Here is a 23,391-nt window from a genome sequence, read left to right on the forward strand (position 1 = left end):
CCAGAAGTAGCTATAAACCACAGATTTCTTCTGCTCCCCTTTCTGGTGTACTTAGAATACTTAATTGCAGTTACAATTTTAAACCATTTCCAGTTTCAAATCCTTTATAAATTCACCACCTGTCTTAATGATACTTTGACATCAAGGGAAATCATATTCCAAAGAAATGAGATAGAAAAATTAGAGTTTTTCTTCTGGATATATGGTGATCATTAACTTGTCATAGATGTAACCATGTTATTTCCTCAAGAATAAGTAGTAATCTTTTGTTAATAATGGAGTCCAGAGGATAGAAGGAACTCTGCCTCCAACAAAACAGGATTATAGTACTGACTTCCTATTGGAAGACATTCATCTCTTACATCTTTTAACTACATTATTCCAAACTCATCCAAAGTGGAAAACAGTTGTGGGCTGCATTGGACCTCTGACTCACATTTACAGATGCTGGCAGAAATCTTTTGAAAGCCCACCCCATCCCAGATCAAGTCTGTTTTTGAGTGTTATTTTGGGAGCCTACTGAATCAGCAAAAGAATGTGAGTTGTTTCTGACATACATGGAGGGCAGGACTTGGCTACCTGGCCCTACTCCATTCCATGCTTGTCTTCCATTGTCATAAGCCAGTTAGTTTAACTGGCTTCATATTATTTATCTACCCACTCAATTTGTATATGGTTTGAATATAATAATACATATTTACATATGCTTTTTATATGTAAATGTTGGGTGTGGCTTTCTTTCCTGTCAAATCTCTTTTCTTTCCTCAGGTACTATTTCGTTATAAAAGACACTTTCTGTACTTTCCCCTCTTCTAAACTTTATTTTCTAGGACTTTTCACATCAATTTTTTTGTTTTTTGGTCAGTCATGGGGCTTGAACTCTGGACCTGGGCACTGTCCCTCAGCTCTTAAGGCTAGTGCTCTACCCCTTGAGCCACAGCACCACTTTTGAGTGGTTTATTGGAGATAAGAGTCTCACGGGCTTTCATGGCTGGGCTGGCTTTGAATCGCAGTCCTCAGATCTCAGCCTCCTGAGTAGCTAGGATTACAGGTGTGATCCACCTGCGCCTGGCCTTCACACCAATTTTTATGGTTCGTGTTTTGTTGAGATTTTTGTGTGGAATCCTGCAGCTGATCCTTTTTCTAAAGAAAAGAAAAGGCTAATGTGCTGGCCAGAAAAGCTCTCAGGATGATCAACACAAAGGGGAAGCAGGAAGCAAGTAGAAGACAAGCAAGAGAAAAGGAAATGGGGAATGTATTCATAGGAAGCCCAAGATGAATATTGTCAGGTAATACTTTCACAGTTTGATAATTGGGGAATATGATCTGAAGACCTTTATCATTTCATGATGAGCAAGAGACAGTTGAAATTGTATTGTCATAAGAAAAACAGTGATAAAATGTATAGACAGTCTGCCTAATTAAAAAGTAGAAAAAAAAGGAAAAACATGTTTTATATCTACTGTGTATAATCTCCAGTTCTACTCTTCAGATTCTACAGATATTGAATCACTGACAGTTACTTGGACAAAAAGCTTAATAAGGAACTTTCTGATACTCCTAGATTAGGGGACAAGTGAAATCTAAGGTGATAAAAAGTGAACTACAGAAATTGCTTTGTATAATGGCTTCTAGTTTTACTAAATTTCCAACAAGGCTTAAGTACATATTCATTAATGTTTATCCTATGTGGTTTTGTTTTGTTTTTGTTTTGGTCAGTCATGGGGCTTGAACTAAGGCCTAGGTGTTGTCCCTTAGCTTTTTCACTCAAGGCTAGCACTGTTCCATTTTATTTTGTGAGGGAAGGGGTCGGTCAGTCATGGGGCCTGAACTCTGGGCCTGGGTGCTGTCCCTCAGCTCTTCAGCTCAAGGCTAATGCTCTATCACTTGAGCCACAGTGCTTTTTTTTTTCTGCTTATGTGGTGCTGAGGAATAGAACCCAGGGCCTCAAGCATGCAAGGCAAGCACTGTACCACTGAGTCACCTTCCCAACCCCCACTCTACCACTTTTGAGCCACAGCACCACTTCCAGTGTTCTGGTGGTTAATTGGAGATAAGAATCTCATGGACTTTCCTGCACAGACTGGCTTTGAAACTGCAATCCTCAGATCTCAGCCTCCTGAGTAGCTAGGATTACAGACGTGAGCCACTGGTACCTGGCCCTAATTTCTTATTATATTAAATTACATCTAGATAGTCATTCAGATATACCGTCAAATTACTACTGGGGGTCGGAATAGTTTTTGGAAATTTGTATTTCTGCATCACAAGACCTCAACTATCTTAAAACCTCAGAAAAACATAAATTCTGAGTGTTGGATGCTATTTCCAAATTGCTATGAGGTAAGCATTTATGTGCAAGAATATAATTTTTACTGTTTGAATAAAAAAATCTATTACCTATTCTCCCTCTGGCTACTACTTAGTGGACCATTATGCTAAACACTGACAGAATACATCTTGAGCTAAGTGACATTGGACATAGAACTGCTGTATGAAATGTTAAAACCTAAGGTTTTTAAATCATGCTATGGATTGTGCTACTCAGTAACTTTACATGATACCCAGAAGTAGACCTGGAATTACTTCTGAGCCTTAGTATAGACATAGTTAAATAAAATCCTACTCTTGCATTTCACTGCTTTTTTTTACAATGGCCAGCTTTCAATGCATGTTTTATTAACTGAATAAGTTATTCTTAAGGAATGTAGAATAGCTTCTCAGTAGGCCCAGATTATTTCATGTCTGCTTCATTCACTCAGCTAGTCCTTCCATATGTTGGATTTTAACATCTGGTATGTATTTTAAGCTTCCTGTAAGTTTATGGTCTTGGAAGACCAAGGGTTTGCTTTAACTCAAAAAACAATCATCATAAAGAGTCTACTTCAAAGGAAACCAGTGTTGAATACCACTCCAACTGAAGAAACTACAGTGTGGCTGCTCAAGTACGCTCACTGGCACTTACTCCTCCAGTGTGACTGCTGAAGTTTACTCTATATATGCCTAGCACTCAGTGAGACAGGGTACATCTATAAAGTTTATGAATAGATCACTAGACTTTGCTCAGCATTCACATTTTGTAGACATACTAATACACTTCTTATGTAAGATTAGCACAAGTTACCCATGTTCTGCTCTTTACCTTTTATTTTAAAAAAAATGAGACCTTGTATTTATTTCTTGGTGCTGGTGTGTTTTGGTTGTACTGGGAATTGACCAAGGGCCTTGTGTATGATAGATAAGCTAGACTACATCTTCAGCCAGAGATCTTATTATGTTAGAAAAACTTGAATATAGTTGTATTTTATTTTGCAATTTTAGCCTGGTGTGTTACTTTATGTGAGCTATATTTCTGGTGGGGAGAGGTTCAGTTCTACTTTGTGTATAGTGTATATGTCAGTTCTGGAATATAGGGCTGGTGTTTGAATTTTTGATTACCTGACAGGATTCTGTTTTATGCAGAGATCTATAGAGACCATGAGAGACCACACATACAGGATGGAACTGGTTTGCAACATTTGTTTTCCTATCACCCTTCACCTTACTAAAACTCATTTCTGCCACCTCCAGCTGGCTTTTCTAGAAAGGCAGCATTGAGTATCAGTTAAGGATGGGCCACTAGTACCAAACTGGCTCGGAATCCCAGCCATGCTATATACTCTGTGTGACCTTACACAGCTTAAATTCTCTGTGCTGGGCTGGGAATGTGGCTTAGTGGTAGAGTGCTTGCCTTGCATGCATGGGGCTCTGGGTTCGATTCCTCAGCACTATATAAGCAGAAAATGCCAGAAGTGGCACTATGGCTTAAGTGGTAGAGTGCTAGCCTTGAGCTGAGGAGCTGAGGGACAGCACCCTGGCCCAGAGTTCAAGCCCCATGACTGGCAAAAAAAAAAAAAAATAATAATAATAATAATAAAAACAAAAAATTCTCTGTGCTTTCCTCAATAATAGTATCTGCTTTTTCTGATTATTTTAATAAATGAGTAAAGGTATTTAAAGATCTTGAGCTATTCCATAAGCAGTAAATTCCATGTAACTGTTAGCCATTATTATTTCTCCATTTTCCTTTCCTATCTAAGTTTACACCTACTTAATATTCTTGGCTCTCTCAATTTGACTTCAAGACTTTGCTGAAATGGCATTTTCTTGACCTGTTTTAGTCACTACCTCTCAAATAGGGAAATCCCTTGAGCCCTAGTAACTGTTGTCTGCCCTTGTCATTTTTGCCTGGTCTCAGGCCTCTGAATGACCTGTGTTGTCTTGAGTCTTCCTGGCTTGGACATCAGAGAAAGAAGTATACCATTCACTGTGTCATGAATCTATTGCTTGTGGCTCAGAATTCTTTCCCATAGAAGGATTCCAAAATATTGAGCATCTGTAGTTTTTGGGGGTGGAGGGTATGTAGGTGCTGTCACCAAATGTGGGAGGTACTGGCTGTTCCCCCCAAAAGCTCATTTAGATCATCTCTACCACCTACCAAGATTTTTGATACAATTGAGAATTTTATGGTTTTCTAAAAGACTGCTCAGTTTTCAGTTGAGGCAGAGCCAGTAGTTCTTGGTTTTCTGCCATTTTGGCAAGAAGAAAATAGTCCACAACAATTCCTCTTACAATAGAAGAGGAGGTCTAGCATGCAAACTTTGAGGGATTCCTCTTTAACTAGCAAAGATAGCAATAAACTAACCATGGTAGGGATGGCAGATAGGTTCTGGCATCTAGTGGAAGATATACGTTGAAATAATCTTGAATCTGTCTCTAATCCAAAGACATGAGATAGCCATCCCTTCCCCAGCACTGGATATAAAAGCTGTGTGGGATCAGAGAATTAATTTTGTTGTCAAATTGCTTTAGTTTGAATCTTGGCTTTATTATAGCTATGTGGCTTTGAGCAAATTATAATCTCTCTGACAGGAGTTTTTCTCCTTTGTAAATGGAGGATTATTCCTGCGTCCTGCTTCACAGGATTAAGATCAAAATAATTATTCCTGTTTAGAGTTAGTTGAAGTATATGTATGTAGGTTGCTTAGCACAGTACTTGTTCAAATAAGTGTAAGCTCTTATATCTAAGACAGGGTAGTATAATTTTCTTGACCTAGAAGCTTTACCTTCTGAGAATTGAAAACAGTGTGAGGCACCTGTTTTATTTGTCAGAAAGGTATATGGAAAGCTATGCATACACATATATGTACATGTACTATACATATACATACATATATATATATGGTTATTAGGCATATGTATGTGTATGTATGTATGTGTATACATATGTATCTTTTTTTTTTTTTTAGTCAGTTGTGAGGCTTGTGTTGTTCTTTCCTCCTGTCTATTGCTCTGTCATTCCATACAAAATAAGGAGGAGGGATCCTGGCAAGGCTTCCGGCCCCTCCCATTCATGCCATGGTTCCTTCCTGGAAGCTGTACTATGAAAGAGATATGAATTTGTATTTCCCTTTATTCCCCTAGAATCTCTTAATGATATTCTGGCTAGATCTTTATGGGAGAACCTGTAGGGGGTGCCATTTCCCCTTGAGCATTCCGGGCTAAAAATCTCTTGATTCCAAGGAAGTGTTTGCATATGGTGTCTCTCTGTCTACCTCAGATATTTTTTTATCTGCAGAGCTCAAAGAATGTTGTCATTTTGCACGTTCAAATTTGGTGTTTGTTTTGATTTGTTTAAAAGTAGGAATAGTGGCTCGCATGGGTAATCCTAGCTACTCAGGAGGCAGAGATCTGAGGATCATGGTTAAAAGCTAGTCTAGGCAGGGAAGTCTATAAGACTTATCTCCAGTTAACCACCAAAAATTGGTAGTGGCGCTGTGGCTCAAGTGGTAGAGCGCTTACCTTGACCTGAAGACCTAAGGAACAGCACGCAGGCCCAGAGTTCTAGCCCCATAAAGGACCAAAAAAAAAAAAAAAAAGGAATAATACACTTAACTTTCTCTGTCCTAAGCAAAATTTGGGATTCAGTTATACTTTTCTGTTTTGTATTGGTTGCTCTTCGATTTTTCATTATGCATCTTTAGCATGTCACAATAAACTTTAAAAATGACTGTGTATCTGGGTAGAAGTTCCTCAGTGTGTTCTACTTCCTACTTCTTGGCCTTTTTGCTCTTACATTTTACTGCTATTTGTATTATAAACTCAAAAATTGTGTTTTTATATTTTTCTTTAAGCTGTCCTTTTAAAGAACTCTTATTTCTCTTCCATTTTTGAAAGATATTCATGTGGGATAAATAATCTTTAATATTTTTATTTCCATCAGTATTTTAAAATCTACCTCTTTGTCTCTGATTTTTAGTTTAATATGTGAAGTTCCATGTTACCACTGTTTTATCTAGAAGTCATCTTTTTCCTGGTAACCCTGCCTTATTAATGACTTTTAGCAGTTAGATTATGATTCACATTGATGTGATTTTTTTCATATTTGTTCCTTCGTATTTTGTCTATATGTTGAGATTCTAGGAACTGTAAGCGTATAGTTTTCACCAAATTTGTAAAATGGCTTTCTTCAAATTATTTTTCTGTTCTCCGTTACCCCTTTTCTTTAAGAGCTACTTCGTGTAAATTAGTCTGCTTGGATTATAATATAACCTCCATTTTGATTTGCCCCCACAGCTCTGTCATTTTTCTTTTCTTTTTTAATTTGCATTTTATTTTACGTAGATTCTATTGTGCTGCTTTATTATTACTTTTGCCAGTACTGGGTTTTCTGGGAGAGAGGTTGTTTGCCATAATCTTCATGCTTCAGCTTTCTTGCTTAGCTGTTGCTCTATCATGTGAGTCACACCTCTAGCCAAGCTTTTTTCTAATTATTTTGGAGATAAAGCCTCAAAATCTTTTCTTCCAGGGTTAGCTTCAAACTGGAATGTTCTGAGCTCAGCCACCGTGCACCTTGCTTTCTATGGCTGTGTTCTTACGTGAATATGTCCTATTGCTATATTATGAACTTAAACAATATCACTGACCTTCAATGTCTAAGCTACTGTTGATCTCATTCAGTGTATTTTTCATTTGATAGTGCATTTTTCATTTCTAGACGTTCAAGTTAAGTATTTTTGTACATTTTTTATTGTAAAAATGCTGTACAGAGGGGTTACAGTTACATGAGCAAGGTAATGAGCACATTTCCTATTGAACATTGTTGCCTCCTCCTTTGTTTTCCCCCTACCAAGTATTTTTTTTTAATTGCATTTCTCCTTATGCTCATGTTCTCTGCCTTGTTGAATCTAGTCAGTGTAATGATTGTTTTTAATGTCTTTTTTTTTTTTTTTTTTGCTGATTTTACCATCTTTATTATTTTGGGATCTGTTTTCTGTTGGCTAACTTTTCTCCCAAAAGTGGGATGTAATGTTGTATTAGGTATTGTTTGGATTTTGCAGGATTCCTTTAGTGTTGTGAACTTTGTTTCATAAAAAAATGAAGTTACTGCAAATTAGTTTGATCCTATCAAGGTGTTCTTTTAGACTTGTTATGGTCAGAACATTTTTCCTCCAGTACTGGGGTTTGAACTCAGGATCTCTCATGCATGGTTGCTCAACTAGTATACTACTAGTACACTACTACTTGATCTTGCTTCCAGCCCTACGTTTTTTTCTGATTATTTTGGAGATGGAGTCTCATGAACTTTTCTGCCCTAGTTGGCTTCAAACCACAATCCTCCCAATATCAGCCTTCTGGGTAGCTAGGATAGCAGATATGAGCCACTAGTACCTGGCCAGACCATCTTTTATTGTGAAAGTAATTTTTCCTCACTGCTGAGGAAATACTTTTTAGGTTCATTTCTCAGTACCCCCATAGATAAAGTCTAATGGGAATATAAACTATTCCTAGCCCTATTATGAACTCTAGAGATAGTTGAACTTGCTTTTTTCCCTCTAGTGCCTCTTCTGTGTGTCACTTCTTTTTAGTTACTTTCTGTGAGCATAAATCAGCTTTCAAGGAGACAGATTTCAGCCACTTTGCCCTGAGTTGTTTTACAATTAAGCAAGATTGTTTAGTTTTGTGTGGGTCACCTCTTCCTGCACCATAGCCTGGAAACTTGCCAGTAATCACTGTCCTTTCTGCAGTAGCTGAAAGTCGTCATTGCATAGGTTTTGTCTGTTTTTTTAGTATTCAAGGTGGTATTATAAATCCAATAGGTGTTATTTCTTCACTGCTGGAAACAGTAGTCTGTTCTTTAAGTTTAGCATATTGATTCACTTTCTTATGTTTGATCTTTATTTCTCCTAAATTAGGCACAACCCAGTATTCCCACTGTAATATTGCATGTCTTCCTGTCCAGGTATGTCAAGAGTGGACAGTATAACATCTGTAATGACCAGACAGATCAAGTGGCTTTTGCCCCACAGTAGCACTGAGATATCTTCTGCAACTGTTTTATGAGGTATAGAAGTAAATGTTGGATTTTTACATCAAAAGTGCTTGCTGCTGCTGCTTTTTTGCTGGCATGAAATCTGTGCCTAACAGAAAAAGTTACTCATTTAATTTCTTATACGCTTTTTTAATATATATTTTTATTGTAAAGCTACTGTACAAAGGAGTTACAGTTACATGAGTAAGGTAATGAGTACTCCTCTTGAGCATTGTTACCCCCTCCTTTGTTTTTCCCCTACCATCCCTTCCTTCCCAACTTCTACCCATCCCCACCCCCCAGCTGTAAAGTTCATTTTCAACATAGTGTCTTGTAAATCTCATTGTTACAATGGGTCAACCTGTATCCTGATTTCATCATTTTGTTATTTCCCTTCCCCTCCTCACATTAGAAAAATATATACAAGATGCAGGGCACTGGAATAAAATATAGTGAAAACAGGGTTATAACATGGGGGAAGAACATACAAAAGAAACAAAAAAATACATATAAGTACATTAAAAACAACAGCAACAAAGATAAAACCTCTTGTGTCCCTATCTCATATACTCTTATAATCAACTGGATGTTTTTCTCACCCCCAAAATTCATACGTTAAAATCCTAACCCCCAAGATAATAATTTTGGGAAGTAACTTTAGGTTCTCCTAAAAGGGTTCAATGCCCCTTAGAAAAGAGGACTGCAGGTGAGGGAGCTAGTTTGCATCTTCTTCTCTGTGAGGGTGTAACATGAAGGTACCATCAGTGAAGCAGAAAGTGGGCCTGCACCAGACACTGGATTTGCTAGTACCTGGTCTCAACTTCTCAGTCTGTAGGATGGAGAAAAATTCTATTTATGAGCTACATAGTTGGTAGGGGGGTGGCATTTTGTCATAGCACCAAGGATAGACTGTGATGACTCAAACTTGTTTTGCACTGTTTTTTGGTGGGGTTTTTTGGGGGGGGAGGGGTCCGGTCGTGGGGCCTGAACTCTGGGCCTGGGCGCTATCCCTCAGCTCTTCAGCTCAAGGCTAGCGCTCTACCACTTGAGCCACAGTGCCACTTCCGGCTTTTTTCTTTTTGCTTAAGTGGTGCTGAGGAATGGAACCCAGGGCCTCAGGCATACAAGGCAAGCGCTCTACCACTGAGCCCCCTTCCCAGCCCCTGCAGTGTTTTCACATTATTACATTAATACTGATAATTAGCCTTTTGTCAGACAATATTCTTACAAATGACACTAAGAAATTGAATTGGAATGATGCCCAGGCCCTCTTGAGTCTTCTGCTAATTTTTATTTCTTCTGTGTAATATCTGTGGCATTTACATTATCTGAGCAGACATGAAGATTAGCTTACCACAGTTCCTAATAGTCTTTATTTTGTAAATATATGTAAGATTTTCTTGCCTTAATTACTTACTCTACCTGTATGGTGACTTTTTAAATCTATTTCTCCAATATGTTTCTTAAAACTTGGTCTAAGGAATTTCTTAAATGTTTTCTGTGGCTGCTTTTTTGCATACTTTTTATTTCTGTACTCGTTAGAATTTTGAATACAGAGATCTTTTATCTTATTTTTCACGTTTAAAAAAGTACTTTAGAGTCAGGCACTGGTGGCCCATGCCTACCTACTCAGGAAGCTGATATCTTAGGATCGCAGTTTGAAGCCAGCCTGGGCAGGATGTCCATTAGACTCTTATCTCCAATTAACCACCAAAAAGCTGAAAGTGGAGCAGTGGCTCAAGTGGTAGAATGCTAGACCTGAACAGGAAAGCTCAGCGACTGCTAGCACCCAACCCTGACTTCAATCCCAGGACTGACAGAGAAAAAAAATACATATTTTAAGGGCAGGGATATAGAGGTATGCATTTATAATCCCAGCCAGGAGAATCTTGGTTCAAAGCCAGCCCTGGCCAAAAGTTAGCAAGAATCTTACTTTAAAAACAAGCTAGTTGTGGTTGGAGAGGAGTAAATAGGAAGATTATGGTCTAAAGTCAGCCCAAGCAAAACCATGAAATCTTATTTAAAAAACAAAACAAAACAAAACTATGAAGTATAATGAACTTGGAAACAGGGTTGAAGTGGTGATGTGCTTAGTTGTCTAGCTAGGACAGGAATAAGTTCAAATCTCAGTACCGCTCCCCCCCCCCCAGTTTTTCATTTTAGTTTTTCTTTTGAATTCTACCCACTTTCCAACTTAAATTGAGATTACTGTTTCATTTGTAATTAATTCTTCTGAAAATTATTTTGGCAATTTGACATTCATCTGACATCTTCCTAAATATTATTCTCTTGTACGGTGAGTGTTTTGTTTCAGTTAAACATAAAACTAATTAATTCACCATATTTATCTGTTGTCCACTAGGCAAAGGAAGGGAGTGATATCACCCCTACCTCATCAAAAGCTCTTCAGAGAAGCAGGCTTGAGTCTTAAGGGACAGTACAGGCAGAAAGAATGAATGGTGTGTTTAAGGGCAGGAAGAAGTTCTGTTTGACAGGAACATTGGAAATAAAGTAGAAGAGAGTTAGAAAAAAAAAAAAACTTGGAGAGAAAAAAACCTAGACAGACAGCTGGGTGCTGGTGGCTCAACACCTGTAATCCTAGCTACTCAAAAAGCTGAGATCTGAGGATAATGGATCAAAGCCAGCCTAGGCAGAAAAATTAGTGAGATTCTTTTATCTCCCTCCAGTTAACAACCAGAAAACTGGAAGTGGTGCTGTGGCTCAAGTGGTAGAGCACTCAAGTTGAGCTGAAGAGCTCAGGCACAGCGCCCAGGCCCAGAGCTCAAGCCCTGCCTCTCCCCCTCACCCCCCCCAAAAAAATAAAGCAAGCCAGGCACCAGTGGCTCATGCCTATAATCCTAGATACTCAGGAGGCTGAAATCTGAGGATCATGGTTCAAAAATAGTCCAGGCAGGAAAGTATGTGAGACACTTAAATCTCCAGTTAACCACCAGATCACTGAAAGTGGTACTGTGGCTCAAAGTGGCAGAGCACTAGCCTTGAGCAAAAAGAGCTCAGGGACAGCGCCCAGGCCCTGAGTTTAAGCCCCATGACTGACCAAAACAGAAACAGATAGGGATTGATTGTGGTGAAGTTTTTCCTGCTGAAAATCTGAATTTTAATGCTGATGATTCTCACAGAATTAAATTTTTTTGTTGTTGTTTTTTACCTTGTTGGATTGTGGAGGGGATAGGTCTTCTACACAATGCTGCTTGGGGTAATTTTGGCATATTGTATTTAATTGTCTGCTGCACAGCCATGTGGAAGTATTCACTGGGCAGTTGGGCATGTAAGTCTAGAATTCAAAAAAAAGCTGCTACAATTCCAGACGCAAAGATTCTATATAATGTAAAGCACTGAAAAACAAAATAGAATGTGTAAGCACTGCTTTTGAAAGTGTTACAATGGAAATATTTGAATTTATATTTACTTTCAGTTTGGGACTTTCAGTTTATCTGTTTTCATATGTGTTTTAATTAATAAAACCTGACTACTACACATATAATTTGTGAATATATATGAGAGTATGCTCAGTATTTTTAGCTTTGATGAATGATCAACTTTGTAAATAATTTAAACTGGTTGGGAACCAGTGATCACCTGATGAGTATTTTACTTCTTATTTGTAACTTTAAAAATACATATTTCTGGATCCTGTCTTCAGAGACAGTTGTATAAGAGGGAATATGAAAATCTCTTTTAATTCCTCCAATGAATCTGCTACTCTACCAGGGTTGGAAACCACAAAGAGAAGATAAATAGATTAACACTAATTTTACCAGAAACAACGTAAAAGACTTAACAAAAGAGAATAATAGAGCAAGGAGAACTGTAAAGAATACACACATAGGACTGGAGGACTTACTCAAGTGGTAGAGTGCCAGCCATGAACCAAAAGCTGAGTGAGACCATGAGGGCCTGAGCTCAAGCTCTAGTAACAACAATAAACACACACACAAATGGCAGGTACAAGTAGATGTAACTACCCTTAGGAGTGAAATAAAGTCCCTAGGAAAAAGCAAGACCATTCCTGTTAGGATTGAAATTGAAAAGAGTGGCAGCAGTCACTGAATTGCTGAAAATCTGACATTGTCTTGTGATGCTAAAGAATTTGTAGTTTGTACAGATTATAGCAGTATAAATGGTAGATATTGTAAAGGCTGTTTTATATATTATATAAATATAGAATTAGGAACTACAAAGCTATGCATTTTAGTAAGTAGGTTTATAGGTAGAGTATATTAGTATTGTACAATAATAGGTAAATATGTTGCGTATCATAGACATTAGAAGAGTGAGGGAAGGGAATGGATGAGAATGTTGAAAGGGGTGACATTGATCAACATACATTGTATTCATAAACTGCTTTGTTAAATGGCAAATCCTTTGTACAACTACTTAAAGATAATAAAAATTATTTAAAAAGAAAAGGAAATGCAGAAAGCATAAGTAGAATATAGTTTTACTTTTGGAAAGGAAATTATTCTCAAAGATGTATTATACCTGATGCTGTGACTCATCCCTATAATCCCAGATGCTTGGGAGGTAGGAATAGGAAGACATGGTTTGAACCAGGCAAAAAATATGAGACCCTGTCTGAAAAGTATCTAAAGCAAATAGGGATGAGGGAGGGATAGGGATGAAGCTTAGGTTTAAGCAATAGAGTGTTTGCCTAGCTAGCAAGTACGAGGCCCTGAGTTCAAACTGGAACATGGTGTGACTGTTATATATTCCGACAAAGCTAAAATATAAACATATTAATATAATAATTGGCAATTAAACAGGAAGTAAAAGAAAGTCAAAGGATGCCATTTAAATGGACAAGCAAAAATACTAGAAGAAAAATATGAATAATAAACATAGCAATTATAATTGCATTCAAACTTCAGCCATATCAATAAACATTGCATTTATTCACAAGGATAGATTTTTCAAATTGTTACATAAAGCAAAATCCATTTATATACTGTATGCAAACATATCTAAAACAGTGATTTCAAAGGTTAAGACTAAAGTAACATGTAAAGATATCATAGGCAAATGGAAAGAATAAGAAATCAGAGGTTGCGATCTCAATAGACAAGTAGAATCCAGGAAAAAAGGCTTTAAACAGAACAAGTGAACTTATAATTTTGACAGTCATAATTCTCAGTATTCTTAAGAGTGTGAACACATTGAACACCTAAATTATAGCAGAATTGCCAAAGCAGACTATAGGACAATGCAAGAAACAATAGAAATACACAATAGGAAACTTTCAATATATACATCATAGTTCAGATTTAATAGGAGTCCTGTCCCAGAACTGGAATTAGCCCTTTCTTCAAGGATTCTTGGGTTCCTTATGGGAAATGTTTAGATATTACAGTCTTTATATTCAGAGTACTCATATTGAGTTGGTCTTTGTTAAAATGCATCATTCATATTGACATTTCTAATGGAAATGTATGATTATAGAGGCTGTACACTGAAATCTGTTTGTACCTCTGTGGGGAGCAGGTTGCCAGTCCTTGGGCTTGAACTCTGGGCCTGGGTGATATCCCGTGGTGCCACAGCACCACTTCCGGCTTTTTTGGAGGTGAAATGTCTCACAGACTTTCCTGCCCAGGCTGCCTTTGAACCACAATCCTGAAATCTCAACCCCCTGAGTAGGATTACATGCATGAGCCACTGGCACCCAGTGTATCTTTGGGTTTTGCTTGTTTGTTTTGCTTGTCCTAGGGCTTGTACTCTGGTCTTGGGTGCTGTCCCTGAGCTTCTTTTGCTCAAGGTGAATGCCCTACTTGAGCCACAGTACCACTTCCAGTTTTTTGAGTTTATTGGCAATAAGAATTACTCATGGGGTTTCCTGCCCTGGCTGGCTACAAACCATGATCCTCAGATTTCAGCCTCCTGACTAGCTAGGATTGCAAGCATGAGGCACTCACTGGCCCCTGGGTTTCTCTGGCTATCTCTGGGTTTTTGAGACAAGGTCTTAATGGCCCAGGTAAGCCTCAAATTCACTTTTATGTAGTTAATCACCAGCTCCTTAGATAGCTAAGTTCCTCCATTTCATTTTGCTTTCACTTTCAGGTTTTTGTTATTTTTATCTCATTTTTACTTTCAAGATTTTATTTTATCATTTACTTTTGCTTTCTTTAAAAACGTTTTTAAGCATGTTACAGGCTTCCAGGAGCTATGATTAGTTAAAGGAATGTTGTTATTCAAGAAAATCTTTCAACTTTTTATTCTAAAAGATAAGGAATTTACCATAATTGTTTCATTTATTTCTGCGTATTACTAAGAGTTCATGAACTCCAAGCCTTAAGAGTGTACAATACTCCTGTGCTACAATTTCTACATACTACCTCTGGGATGTGATTTTAGTATTTGCTAAGACGCCCTACGTAAAATCTGTCTTATCCCCCTTTAGCCTCCTAATTTGCATTATTTAGGATCTCAAGTAAATATTTTTGCTACAAAAAAAGATATACCTAAACAGTAACCCCTCTGCATATCACCTTTACAATAACAATTTTTTATTTAACTTTTGTTAAAATATATATATATACATATATATGCATATATATGTATATATATGTGTGTGTGTGTGTGTATATATATATATATATGTATATAGGCTTGAACTTTGTATTTTAAAACTTTAGATGATATCAGGTCATGAAAGTGTTTGGGAGAGAGCAGTAGCTACTATGTCTCCTTTTGAGAAATTGAATTCCAGATATAAAATTTTGTTATTTTCTTTTCAGAGTCTGATAAAATACCAGTGATGCGTGGACAGTGGTTTATTGATGGGACTTGGCAGCCTCTAGAAGAAGAAGAAAGTAATTTAATTGAGCAAGAACATCTCAATTGCTTTAGGGGTCACCAGATGCAGGAAAATTTTGATATTGAAGTGTCAAAATCCATAGATGGAAAAGATGGTAAGACAAGTTAATGCATTTATATATTCTGTAAACAAGCAAAATATTTGTAAAGTTTAGAGTCGTTGGTAAGTTTGATTTTTAAAAAAATTTTGAACTCAGTTAAAATTTATAAAATCTGATTTTTATTGAGGTCCTGGAAAATTATACTCCCGTGCCATTGAGCCACACATCCATCTCTGAATCTGATTTTTTTAAATACTTGGTTTTTATTCTGAATTTAAACTATGAATTTCTAAACTTTAAATATTTATTAATATGAAAGTTCCATTGCTAACACAATTTACTACAAATAGACAAATGGTTGTGTTATATTCCTTGAATTAATTTTTTTCTAGAGTTTTTTATTACCCCAAAAGTTTTGCCAGGCACCAGTGGCTCACAACTGTAATCCTAGCTACTCAGGAGGCTGAAATCTGAGGTTCACAGTTCAAAGCCAGCCAGCAGCAAAAGTCCATGAGACTCCTATCTGCAATTAACCACAAAAAAAAAACCAGAAGTAGAGCTATATGAAGCTTAAGTAGTGGAGTGCTAACCTTAAGTACAAAAAAGGTCAGGGTCATAGGGCTGGGAAGGTGGCTCAGTGGTAAAGCGCTTGCCTTGCATGCCTGAGGCCCTGGGTTCGATTCCTCAGCACCACATAAGCAAAAAGAAAAAAGTGGCGCTGTGGCTCAAGTGGTAGAGTGCTAGCCTTGAGCTGAAGAGCTGAGGGACAGCACCCAGGCCCAGAGTTCAGGCCCCACAACCGGACCCAAAAAAAAAAAAAAAGGTCAGGGTCAATGGCTAGGCCCACAGTTCAAGCTCTAGGACCGGAGGGGGGGGGGGGGGGAAGGGGGATTTTTAACTTAAAATCAGAAAAAATAATAATAATTTGAGCTTACCAATTCTATTAAAAGTACAATTTTTTATTTTTTTAATATTTTATATTTGTTTTTCTCTAGAATTTTAAAAGAACATAATTGTCTTTGTGTTTAATTTCTAATTTAAAATAGTCTGCTCCTTAAATTTCCTTATTTAGCAATTGGACAAATTTCAGTAGTTAAAATTATTATATAATTGCTAAGTATCTCATGTTTTCATAATGTGCCTGAATCTTGAGTAAACTTCAAAATATGCGATAAAAGTTAAAACTACTTCTATTGTTCCATTTACTGCAGGCAGTGGGATCAACTATTCTGGTGAGTATTAATGTACAGGTAGATTAGATTGTGTTGGTACCTACATTTTTTTTCATCTAATAGCTTTTCTTCATCTAAGCCTGCCTTTATTTGGGAGGTTTTTTGGTAAGCCCTGTTGAACAGAATGAATTAAAACACAAACAGTGATTTTTCAGAAGCAGAGAAATTCAGTTTTGGTCAGGTAACTCAGCGTGCAATATGAAAAACATTATGTGTTTGAAATGTTGCTGAAACAGTGACAGAACAAGGAACTTTATACTGACCAAGGATGTTTTCCTTAATATTAATAAACTCTCTTACCTACTCTTTATCTTTACTCTTACCTCTTCAAACACATATACGTCTATGTGGTACATACATCACATTGGTCACAAGCAAAGAAGCTGCACAGTTTATCTTATAAGATACTATCCTTTGTTCTTACTTGTTAAAAGTTGGGAAAGTTGTAACTTCTGCATAAATTGGCAGTTAAATCTAACAAATTTATATAATAGTTGTGTGTTACATGCAGACACTAAACTCTAGGAATTTTAAATATATCTTACTTTCCTAATCAGGCTGAAGGTTTACTTATCAGTATACACAAATCAATTCATTATAGAAGTTGAAGACTATATTCCTGCAGAATGTAATAGAAATACTCTGCCTTTGTGATAACAAAATAGCAAATCTTATATATCTATGATTTTATATAATAACTTAAAACATCACCTCTCATCACCACTGTCAAAATAATCTCAAACCTGTTTCACAGCATTTGAATGATGGATCACTTATAATTTCATTGCCATTGGAGAATTCTTGAGTTTTGGATTTCCTTTTCCCCCTAAGTCTATTCTTCAAAAAAAAGCAGTTATTAACAAACCGAATTCAGCCACCTAAATTCTTCATTAATAGTGTATAGAGCTTGGAAGAAAAAAATGAGTATGTAAAATTTGAAATTATCCCCCTTTCTCAAAATATTGTATTCAGAATTTTTTTTTCATTTGCTAACTTATCTGGTGGAGGTTAATCATCAACTCTCTAATCTTACCCATCAGGAATCTTGGTTATAATAAAACTTAAACTTTCATGTTATCAGTTTTGCCTCTACTCCCTTGCTTAGGCACTAACTGTGGAAGGATACTCATTTTCCTCAAAGTGCCCAAATGTAACTATATCTGATTATAAAAACATGGTTTATTTTGTGAGTAGCTTTTTAAGTATCTAGCTTTAAGGATGCACATTGAGTGGCACAACATGGTTAAGCTGTACATGTCAGGTGGCATATTGGCTATAAATTCAGTATACTTTGTTATTAACAAAGATTATAAGTGGTATTCAATATCAATATTATTATAATTTTATTTTTATTCATATTAGGCGTACATCTATATGTTAAGGTGTAACATAATCTTTGAAGATTGAGTGATTTTTTTCAGTACATTGAAAATTATAGTTAGTCTTAAGGAAAGAACATTTGCCATCTAAAAAGCCACCATTTTAAGGAAATGTTGGTTTTTTTTGTCAGTCATGGGGCTTGAACTCTGGGCTTGGGCAAAATCCCTGCGCTCTTCAGCTCAAGACGAGCGCTCTGCCGCTGGAGCCACAGCGCCACTTCCAAGGAAGTGTTATTTTGCTCCAAGCTGAAATTTTCTGTCTTGTTCATTTATTGGGGACAAATACCTTTCCACCTAAATTTCTCATGTATAGATGATAAAAGCCTTAACTCTTCATATGATAAAGACATCTTGAGTGTATTTCCATGTGTGGCTATATTGTGTTAACTACTTTGTGAAAGAAATAGACAGTTTTTACCCTCAACCTATGAAGAAGACAAAGTCTACAGCTAAATATTTATAAAACGCTAAGTAAAAGATAACATAGGTAACAATGAATAGTAAATACTCTAAAAAGATACTTGGGATAAAGACAGTGACCACAATCTAGTAGAGTTATTAAAAGAAGGTAGTCTGGAAAATCCTGTTTAATAAATAAAAATATTTTAAAACAATATGTTTAGAGACACTTAATAAGTGCTTTATATAACTTATAAGGCACTAAACAGAATTCCTGCCTTCAAGAACCCTAAAAATAATCATTCTCCCCTGTCCCCTTTTTTTCTGACTGTTTAGGGTAGCTATTGCCATGAATTGCAATAGATTAAATATTTTCCTTCTAAATTTCATACTGACCTATTAGCATCTAATTAAATCTATGAATATTTGGTGCAAATAAAGACAACCTACAAAATGATGTCTTTTACATTTCGTGATTTTTAAACTGTAAATTTAGTTCTAAGAGCTAAAGTAAAAATTTGCTACTCCATTCCTAAGCTAGGAAACATTTAGTATCCTAACAAATGAATGCTCATCACTTCACTTGAGATGAATCATACACATAAACTGAGGTTTCCACAATAACTTTGTAAATACTTAGAGTAGTAAACCACTGTTTCACTCATTTATAATTTGTCTAAATACATACAGTAATTGTTTTTAAAGGAAATTGAACTAATAAACAGATTAATACTGTATATGACTCCATCCAAAAAAATGTGTAATTTCAGCAATAAGAAAGCATCAGAAAAACTAAAAATTCAGGCTAGCTAATTAACATGCTACAGAAGTATAAAGGTTCATGAAAGAAAGGGAAGATTGAAAAACTTGATACTCATAAGAGAACACTGAGAAACATGGAAACAAAATGCAGTGTTGTATCCTGGGTTGTATCCTAGAATAAAAAAAGGCTAAAGAAAAAAATAGAAAAGTCTGAATAAAATTATTATGTAATATTAATTTCTTAGGTTTGATAATTCTGTTGTAGTTGTTCAAGCTACTAATATGAAGGATAGCTGGATTGAAGGATATATGGCAACTTTCTGTACCCAAAATTATTCCAAAATAAAGATTTTTTTAACTTAAAAATAGGGCATAGAGAAATTAAACAGAAATACTAAGCATTAAGTTAATCTGAAAGAAACTAAGAAAGAATAAAGAAACCATAGCATATTGACCAAAAAAGGGGAAATCTAAATCTGCTCATTTCAAAAACTATAGTAAATGTAAGTAAACTTACATGCCAATTAAAAAGCAATGATTTGGCAAATTGATAAGAATGCCACACATATACTGTCTTCAAGAGGCACATTGTGCACTTCTGTAGAATGCTCATTGCCCTAGGTGCAAGCTCCCTTTACCACACACACAACGGAAAAAAAAAAAAAAGTCACAGGTTAAAAATAAAAGAATGAGGATTTTACAGTTCTAGCTAATTTGAGGTACTGTGGCAGCAGCACAGGTGCTGGGTGGCTCTGTATTTACACCATATAGTATTTCAGTGGGTGGAAGGAGTGCATATTTCAGTCACTCACTGGATGATGATATTCCATGTTGTGAAAATAGCATTTCAGAAGTTAGAGCCATACATGGTAGTACATACCTATATTCCATCACTTAGGAGTCTGAGGTAGTACAGTCACCAGTTTGGACAACTCAGTGAGTTCTATGCCAGCCTTGGCTACATAGCGAAGAATAGTAGCTCAAAACAAACCACCTTTCATTTTCTTCTTTATTTGGTTTCTATAAAGATTCCCACCTCATAGCTTTCTGGTTTTTTTTTTCTTAATATAAATTTATCTCAATTTCCCTGAGGAAAAATTGCCATGAATTTTCTTGTTAACAAATTTGGAATGTACAAGGCTGCTGCTTCCTAAGGGTTAGAATTTTCTGTGTTATCATTGAGTGTGTTAGTACATGCTTGTAATCTCAGCATTTAGGAGGCTAAAACAGGACAATGCTAAGTTTGAGGCCAGCCTGGTGACATACCATCATGCTGTCTCAAAATAAAAATTTTCTAAATTCCATGATATCAGCTTTTTATATGAAGGGAAAAGTTGAGTTTTTCTGTTCTAGGAATTAATATGCTGCTACCAACCCTTTTTTGGATAGTCCTTTGTTTTCAGAATTATATAATAAAGAAAATGAAATAAAATAGGAAATCTATTGAAAATCATTTTAACTATTCTATTGGAAATAATTTTTCATTACTGGATAAGATTTTAGTTTATAAAAGCATTTTAAGTTATGAATCACTAAAACTATTTTTAGAAATTATAAAAACATTAAATAGTACTTTCTAACACTTGAATTTCCTTAACAGTTATAGAAGGATTAACAAGCTTTTTTTCCCCTCTAATCTACTTAGTATACCCCTAAGTCTATTCTTTGGGTTGAAAAAATTAAGCTCTCTGACTTTGTTATAAAATGAGTAACAAATAATGGCTTTCAAGTGAAAATAAGTTTTTAAAGGTAAAGAACAATGTTTATTTTTTGAAAGTGTTCTTAAATGTTTTTTTCAGTTTGGGGAATGAAAAGCCTTTTTTTTGTGTGTGTATATTGGTGGTTGTCTTTTTTCTTTGACCTTTAAGCTATGCTGTTCATTTAGAAGAGAGATGCCTTCATTTTTTCTATCTTAACTAGTGTTTTGAGAGTATTTGTATAATTTTAAAATGTGGTCAAGTGGCCTAAATGCTTAATTCTCTCTTAGTAAGTATAGAATTTGGCTCATTTAGCTTTATTACTAGGATTAAAACAAATCTAGTTTTTATTCTCTAGTTAACATCAGTTTGATCCACTTTTGATACATTAGCAGTTTTTCCTAATGAATTCTTTTTATTATTTCTGGGTCTGAGTGTATGTCTACTCCTGAATAAGTTGACCAGAAGGCACATGAAAGAAGAAACATTTCAGTGAAGAAAATTGCTTCGGTTGTGATTTTTTTCACCCCATGACACTGAAATCTATTTATAATACTGTTGTAGCAGCCCAGCTTTTAGTCCTAGTCTATAGTTCTTCTAGACATCTATTTTCACATAGGTGTAGTATTAAATATATAGATATAGTCATTAATGCCTTTTGAGCATTTCTCAAATACCTTCACTGTTCAGATCTTTGCATATGTTTTATCTGTATATGCAATAGATTTGTTACATTTCTGATACTGTCCTACAGAAATTTTAAGATTTCTATATTTCAGCAGTATTTAACCTTTGAATTTCAAATTATTGTAAAAGGGAATAAGGATGAAAATAAAATACATTAGAACACAAAATGTAAATGAATTCAGTTACAATCTGTGTTCTTATATATTTTATTTTTTAAAGTTCTATAATTTATTAACTGAACTAGTAAATTTTCAAGGTTCAATTTCAAGTGGACTTAAATAATTGCACACTATCATATAAACAATTTATTGATATATAATTAGCAAAATTTGACAGTGAAAATATTGACTTGAAGGTTAAGTACTGATTTGCCAAATATCAAGGCCATGTCTGGTTTTTCTCTTTATTGTGTTATGCTTACAAGATGTCACAGTATACATTTTTCCTAATACATTGTTTTCATTATTTTATCACTGATCTTTCCAGGCAAGATTATTAAAAGTAAAGCTTTCAGTTTGGTATTTGCTTAAATTATTTTTTCACTTTTAAAAAGTCTTCCGAGGCCAGGCACTAGTGGCTCATGCTTATAATTCTAGCTACTGAGGAGGCTGAGATCTGAGGATCACCGTTCCTAAGCCATCCCACGCTTGCTGATCTCCAGTTAACCACCATAAGCCGGAAGTAGAACTGAGTAAATTGGCCAAGCACCAGCCTTAAGTGAAAGCCTAAGGGACAGCATCTAGGTCCTGAGTTCAGGCCTCAGTACCAACACACACACAACACACAGTCTTCTAACAACTTGAACAGAGTTGTGAAAAGAATGCGTTGTTCTTAAGAGAAGCTTCAAGCAATTATACTTCATAATGGAAGACCTCTAGTAGAATGGATACTGTGGCATCTTCTTAGGCAGGCTGCATGAGAAATTGCATATGTCATTCTCACTTTTGTATATCAGCTATTGGCTGTGTCAGAGTTATGTGTTTGGAGAGAGTAAATAACCTTAGTATTGTAAAAATAGAGTCTGTATTTCTTAATTATTCAAAAATGCCATGTTCTCTTTTTTGGTTCTGTCTATGCAAAGTTATTAAATGGTAACATAATTGTCTCTAACTGGTAAATCATTTGCCTTTATTTCCTTTTAGTATATAGAGCATATATTTGATAAACATTAGACCAGTATTTGTTTTACTGTTTTAACTGGAAAATAAATGAAGCATTTAGAATAATGTTTGTCAAACATATCTCATTTTTAAAGTTAATACTAGAAAAAAAGGCAAAATGACAAACCTCATTTAAATTTACTTTGAAGCTCAGTGTTTTTGCTTTCTTAGTTGTCTACCACCTCCCTCCCTTCTCCCTCCCTTCATTGTTCAAATGGAGAGGATATAAGGAGAGTACAGATGCGGCAGGTCTTAAACGAAAGCGTTCCCAAGGTACAGTAATTGGAGTTTTATTTCTCTGTGTAGCTAAATTCCCAGATTTAGCATTCAGTTGTGTTTAGAGAAATAGTTTATAGAAATTAGTCTCTTTAACGTGTCCATTGTGCTATACATATGTATAAACATTAGTAAACTATGTACATGTCCAGTAGCAAGACATTCACCACCATTAAGATGCTTTAAGACAAGATGTAGATGATAAGGAAGGGCAATATTTTGCTGGCTTAGCACTCTTCTAGCTCTCCATCTTGTAGTTTTAGGTTTTTTTAAGCATAAGTTGCTCAACACTATTTTAACAAAATGTGGTTTGGAAACAATTGTTAAAACTTTGCAAAAATTGTTTTTATTTTAAAAAAACCAACCTTGTTTTCTTTAGGACCAAAGATATGAATGTTTATTGTGTTAGCTCTTAGACTAAGGTCTTATTTTCAGCATCAATCATGTGCCCTGGCAGGTAAGTAAAATATAAGCGGGTTTTACATACATTTTGTAAATTGCATTTGTAACATAAGAACTATATTTTCTTGTACTGTACCTGTGTATTCTAGTAGGAAACAGGTTTTCCTTTAAAAATGTC

At 35.7% G+C, this 23,391-nt stretch overlaps 1 protein-coding gene across 8 annotated transcripts in view; it reads left to right on the top strand.

The window, feature by feature from the left end:
• Nucleotides 1–23,391, top strand: part of Ddhd1 (DDHD domain containing 1) — a 69,769-nt gene that overhangs the window by 5,058 nt on the left and 41,320 nt on the right. For 2 of the 8 annotated variants that reach the window (XM_070033100.1, XM_070033114.1), the window contains exons 2-4: nucleotides 15,100–15,273; nucleotides 16,431–16,451; nucleotides 22,707–22,808. In XM_070033100.1, coding sequence (XP_069889201.1) covers nucleotides 15,100–15,273; nucleotides 16,431–16,451; nucleotides 22,707–22,808 — 297 coding nt within the window. The remainder of the gene's footprint in view (nucleotides 1–15,099; nucleotides 15,274–16,430; nucleotides 16,452–22,706; nucleotides 22,809–23,391) is intronic. The other 6 variants (XM_070033121.1, XM_070033138.1, XM_070033107.1 and 3 more) reach the window with 3 other exon arrangements.

Source organism: Dipodomys merriami, unplaced genomic scaffold, assembly GCF_024711535.1.
Source record: "Dipodomys merriami isolate MVZ:Mamm:240054 unplaced genomic scaffold, mDipMer1.0.p SCAF_1, whole genome shotgun sequence".
NCBI lineage: Eukaryota > Metazoa > Chordata > Mammalia > Rodentia > Heteromyidae > Dipodomys > Dipodomys merriami.